At 39.0% G+C, this 6158-nt stretch overlaps 1 protein-coding gene across 1 annotated transcript; it reads left to right on the forward strand.

The window, feature by feature from the left end:
- The first annotated feature begins 392 nt into the window (after window positions 1–392).
- On the forward strand, window positions 393–5446 carry GORASP1 (golgi reassembly stacking protein 1, 65kDa). Its single transcript, XM_009872905.1, has 8 exons — window positions 393–488; window positions 1238–1441; window positions 2099–2185; window positions 2556–2686; window positions 3198–3336; window positions 3839–3983; window positions 4337–4492; window positions 5163–5446. The coding sequence occupies exons 1-8, from the start codon at window positions 393–395 to the stop codon at window positions 5444–5446; spliced, it is 1242 nt and encodes a 413-aa protein (XP_009871207.1).
- The last annotated feature ends 712 nt before the right edge of the window (window positions 5447–6158 follow it).

Consider the following 6158-nt stretch of genomic DNA (forward strand, 5'->3'; position numbering starts at 1 on the left):
TGTTCCAGTGTCTCACCACCCTCACAGTAAAGAATATTGTCCTAATAAAAATTTAATAATAAAATATTTTTTTCCTAATCTAAATCTACCCTCTTTCAGTTTGAAACCATTACATAAACTGTTACCTACTTAATAACTCCATGCTGTGCACTCTAAATCACAATACTTGTGTCTCATATAGGGTTCAAAATCTGTTTTTTACAGCTTAATTTGGACACCTGTTGTTCATAGTTTTATAAAAATAAGTTCACAATTGTGAACTGCTTCCCGAAGTCTGTCATGTGGTAACTCATATTTGGTTCAAGTCAAAAGTAAATATTGGATTCAGTGTAAAGATTAACAGTGTCACTTAATGTAAGTAGAGATCAATGTATAATAAAAAAAAAATAAATATGTATGTTTTGCAGGTTCAGGAAAACTCTCCAGCTCAACAAGGAGGACTGGAACCTTTCTTTGATTTCATCATTGCCATAGGACACACTAGGCTTGTAAGCCTCTAATGATTTTATTATTTAGTTGTTTTGTTGGGTTTTTTCCCATCCATGAAATATGGGTGTTATGATGATGAAAGGTAGAAGCCAAAGCTGTCACAGTAAATAAAACTTTTCATATTGGACATTGTATATGTCCAAATATACAAGGTAAAGTAAAACTTGATGGTGATTCTCTCTGCCTGGATCTAAATTTGAGGAGAGAATCTTATCTATGCCTTTAGTCACCCTGACTTCTTAACAGATTAACACAGTGTGTATGATATTAGTCATTCATGTATGTTTTCTGCCACAAGGTGAATATTGAACTGGTGAGTCAATGGCAAGAACTCAACGTTTGTTTAAACAAACTTGCTTCAACATTTGATAAAGCGTGAAAAAGAATCAGCCTGTCTGCTTATGCTTGAAGACTGGGAACACGGTTCCTATATATTGAGTTATGAGAGAAAAGTTGAGTTTTGCTTTAGTTTTGTGGGATCAGGAGTGAACAGGAATGTCAAGTGAGAAACAGAGTAATAGTAAGCACTTATATAAAGGGACATCAGCTGACGGTGCTGACATCTTTCTAATAAAATAAAATTGAACTGCTGGGACTGATTATGAAGTGCAGAGCCTGAACTTTGATGCTTTTGGTTCTTGGTATTCAAATTCTGCCACAGGTCTGACATCTGTCACAGGTCTGACATCTATGTTACAGGTGCAAGTAGAAATAACATTAATCATGCATCTTTTTCTGTGCCCTACAGAATAAAGAAAACAATATGTTGAAAGATCTGCTGAAGGCAAATGCTGAAAAAGCGGTGAAGCTGGAGGTGTATAATATCAAAACGATGAAAATAAGAGAGGTGGAGGTGATCCCTAGTAACATGTGGGGAGGACAAGGTCTTCTTGGAGCCAGCGTGAGGTTCTGCAGTTTTCAGGGAGCCAATGAACACGTGTGGCATGTTTTGGTGAGATGGACTTCTTTGGTGGCTCGTTAGTGTCCATGCAACCTTGTTTTAAATTGTAATGCTGAGAAAGAACTTGTGTATAGAAGTACAATGCTGAAATCACACAGAAAAAGGGGACACAGTCTTGAAAGTTTGTCCGAGCTATTGGAACAGGGACAAGCAGTGAGTGGCTGGTACTGTTGCCTGTCACTGAAGAAAAATAACTCCATCCCAACTGGACCAAACAGTGTGTGATGGGGAGAAGGTTTTTTGTCTTATGCCAAAGAATCAATGGCAAAAGCAAAAAGATTCTGGCCTGATTGGTCTCTGTGTTGGCTAAACTTCATTGAATTTCGTATTATGTTACAAAAACCACCAAAAATTATTTCAAAATTAAGAGGGAGAGCTGAAAGAGTAGAATTGAGTAGGAAAGATTGTTATGTTTCTGGTTGTTGAAGTAAATGCAGCTTCTCAGCACCTTCAGAATGCCTCATGTTGAATGGGTAGCATCTTGATCTTCCTTATTCTGCATGTTTTGCAAGATGCTCAAGGACTTCTCTTCTGTCCCATAGACAAAACGTTCTTTCCTTCTGTTTTTTTTGGAGTTAGCTTTTCCTTTTGAGCTCGGGGTAGTTTGTCCTTCCGCGGGTGCAGATGACACATCTCCATCTTTCACAGGATGTTGAACCTGCATCTCCTGCGGCGTTAGCTGGTCTCCAGCCGTACAGTGACTACATTGTTGGATCCGATCAGATCCTTCAGGAGGTAGGGCACGTGTTCCTTCAAGCAGTGATTGTCTTCCTGCCTGCCAAGGGCGTGTTGTAGGGTTTGGTTTCTTTGTAAATCTAATTGCGTGTACGTCAAATGTACAGGGATGGTGTTTGGGGATTTTGGAAGGTTGCTCTTTATGACAGGTGCTTTATGGTCGAGGTAAACGTAATCTCTTTTTAATATGCCAATTAAAAAAAAGTTGCCCCTAAAGATCCAACTACACTAGTTAGTTGTAGTCTGTCTCTGGTGTTTATTATTTCACGTTGAAGTAAATACGTAAAATGCTAACTTCCTTCCAGCTCCTTGTCTTGCATGGTTGAGTTTAATGACTGCTACTCTCTCTTTTTTTTCTTTCTCTCCTTAGTCAGAAGATTTCTTTTCGCTGATTGAATCCCATGAGGGGAAGCCGCTGAAGCTGATGGTTTATAACACTGAAGCAGATTCCATTCGAGAGGTAGTTGTGACTCCCAATGGAGCTTGGGGTGGAGAAGGAAGGTACTGATCTCCAGACAGTCACTGGCTGATGACAGGTCATATACTCACTGTAAATGAGCTCCTGTTAAGAGTATTATCGCTATTGATTATAGCTGCTTGTTCTCAAGTTAAGCCTTGTTTCCTTGTCACTCAAAACCGTTCGTCTTCCCATAAAAATTATCTAACTTAGAACTAGGAATTAGGCATGTTCTGGGTCTGTGTTGAATGCCCTGGTAGCAGATTCACGAGCTACATTCTTGTAGTTAAATATTCAGTTAAAGCAAGGACAAAATCCACATCAGGTCAAATTATATATTTTGTAAAGATATAAAAATAATAAACTGAAAGCTAAGCTCTGTATATTGGAAGGCAGAATCCTCCTTAACTACTATAATTAAGTTAAATTGTTCTGGCAGGTAGGTATCTTTTCCTGCAAAGTCTCAAACTCTTTGTGTTTTAAGCGTCAAGATTTAAAAAAACAGACTAGCTTTGTCACCTTTTTCTCAAATCTTGTTTTACTTTTCTTGTACAGTTTAGGATGTGGCATTGGATATGGCTATCTGCACAGAATTCCAACGCAGTCTATATCGAAGAAAAAGCCAGAAAGCAAACCACCTTCACCCTTACCAGAAGCTGGAACTCCTGTACCATCTACTAATGGCTACACAGAGGTATGTAAAAAATAAGTTCGTATCTCTGGCATGTTCTCTGGAGTTTCAAAATTTTCTACTTGTTGGAACATTCACAACTGAGAGTTATGAGTGAGCACAGCATACAGTTTTGCTCAAATGACATGGAGTCAGGTGGAGGGAGAAGTGAGAGCTAGTGATGTTGAGCAGATGACAGATCACCAGTGTTGGTGACAAAGGTTTTTGCCACATATTTTATTCCTCCTTTGAGGACTTGGTACGACAGCTGTATTGGCCAACGAGAATCGCATTAGAAGAATACGCCGCTCACTAGGAAATAAAATACACCTACAAGAATTAAGTATGGAGTGTTCTTCTAAGAACATGTCCTGGTCAGTGGCTTGATGGCCAAGTTTGAGCATCACGGGTTGTCACTGAATTGCTGTACTTGGAGACTGAGGCAGAATGCTTTCTTAGGAAGGTCATCTTCAGGTGAAGCTTTCTCTATGAAAAGATTCTTTTCTTTCTTACTGTGTTCTTCCAGACTCCGTTACTGGCACCTGCTTCTCAGAGTGACAGCTCTGAAACAGTTCCAAACTTGGATCATTCCACGGGTCAAGAAATGAGTGGTTATTTACCAGAGAGCTCACTTTCTTCTCCTCCCCCTCTCCAGAGAGTTATGGATCCAGGTATATTTTCTTAGTGTTTTTTTTTTTCTTTTTTTTCCCAGCAGTTCTTTAGAGGACACTTAAATAAACTAAAAAGGTCTTTAACAAGTTTGAGCCTTAAATGCAGAACTGTGACTATTGGTTGTTGTTTTCTTTCACTGTATTTGAGAGCTGTAGAATTTGGGTCCTATGAACCTAACTGAAGTTAACATTCTGCAGAAGCCTTTGCACTGATGTCAGCTGACATTTAGGTTAAATTTATTTGTGTTTATTGGGGCAGGGATTTCACCAACTTCAGTCTGGATAGAACGTGTCTTGAATCTAGGATTTTTGTTAGATATAACGCAGTACTCTAATATTGCTTTCTCCTTCAGGATTTCTAGATATGTCTGGGATTTCATTTCCTGAACTCACTAACTTAACGCAAGTGTCCAATAAGTCTCCATCTGCCTCCTTTAACATGCCAGCAGCAGATGCTTTAGCAGGCACTGAAAAGTTAATGTCGAACAATGACGCTTCTGGTTATTTTGGTAAGTGTATTCAAGGGTTTTTTTAAGGCTTCTGACCTCATTTCTGGAATGGCACCAACTCATGCCTGCTCAACAGTATCATGCTTTTTGAAAATAAGCCAATTGAAGCAAAATCAGAAAGGGGATTGGCTCAAACCAGATGGAAAAAGTAGCAGAAATCAGGTGTAGAAGTGGACAGGAAACACTGAGCTTTTTTATAAGATCATAGAATGTGTATCTCTTTAAATTAAAATGTTGATGATCTGATCAAGCTGAGCTTAAAAGTAGGTATTTCTAAAATCACTGTAAATGAATTATTGTACCACAGGCTTGTCTTCACAGTTGTGAAGTGAAAATGAAATTGCAGTCACCTTAATAATGACTTTTCCATTTAAAAAAAAAATAAAATATCTTCACATTGTGGATGTTTTTCCCTTTCAAAAGGTGGAGTGGCTAAGAGCTGTATCACATAAGAGTACAGCAGACCAAGTGGTTTGTGGTCTTTTCAAAACCTGGTTGTACCCTCAGGCTTCCTGGGTTTGGGGAGAACTGAGTGAGCAGAGCTTACTTACAGTTGTGAAGCCCAGTATGTGCCTGCACGAGGTATCTCGTTCAAACTGATTTTTCTAGAGGTATGGTGACCGGAGGCACTGCCTGTTAGCATGACTTACAAACTGTTTTCATTTCCCAGAAAATGCCACAGCTTTGGACTCTGAAGATGTAATCATGTATTCTGAAGACTCAGTCAAGCAGCCCGAGTTGGAGGACCTACTGCCTTCAGGTCCATCTTTACCTTCGTTTGCTCTTCCTAATGAAATTTCGTCAAAAACACCACTAGGAACTGATCCTGAGAACCAAGAAACAAAGCTGCTCTTAAACAGTGTGGAGAGCTCGTTAACCACTCCTCCGGAGAAGCCAGAGGATGAAGCAGCGTGTGAACAGAAAGAAGCGGCAGCTGCACAAGACCAGGAGTGAAACGGATGCTGCTTTTGTTTACAGACTGGCCTACGTTGGAATACTACAGCTTGGAATATTTTTCTGATCTTCAAAGAGTTACAGTTATTCTATTTTGTTAGTGTAGACAATATCATAAAAGAAATCATGTGAAATACACATCCTTTGGTCTTTTCCAGTCAACATTTAATGGATTGATCTGCTGTCCAAAATCAGCAAATTAATGCAGAAACAAGTTGGAGGCAGCAAAGCTGTCAAGTTCCTGAATTCCCGTTTGCATACAAATGCCCTTGAATGTATTTATGAAGTCAGTCTGCCTAAACAGCGACACTTAATAATGATTTTATTAGTATGATTGTTGGCATTAAAAAATATTTATAGTTTTGATTTGCTAGAAAGTTTTTCTAATGGTACAACTTAATTAGACAATTCTTGTGATTTCCAAGGCATTTCCTACTCCAAGATATCTTTATTCCTACTTACTACTCTGTAAACTGTTAGATTTTTCTTGTTTCGCAGTCCCTTCTCTATAACAGTTACTCGTGTACCTTCTCTACAGCTGCTTTTGCAGGAAAGGACGTACCATACGGTTTGAAGTTGCAGCAGAGCAATAGAACAAATTTGTGTTGGTGGGTCCTGCCACTTCAGCTCCTTAATGGATGTCGTGGTGGTCTCACAGTTTGGAGGAAAAAAAAAAAAAGGGGTGAAATTATGACAGTTACTTGAAACAAAC

This window comes from Apaloderma vittatum, unplaced genomic scaffold, assembly GCF_000703405.1.
Source record: "Apaloderma vittatum isolate BGI_N311 unplaced genomic scaffold, ASM70340v1 scaffold2517, whole genome shotgun sequence".
NCBI classification, from domain to species: Eukaryota; Metazoa; Chordata; class Aves; order Trogoniformes; family Trogonidae; genus Apaloderma; species Apaloderma vittatum.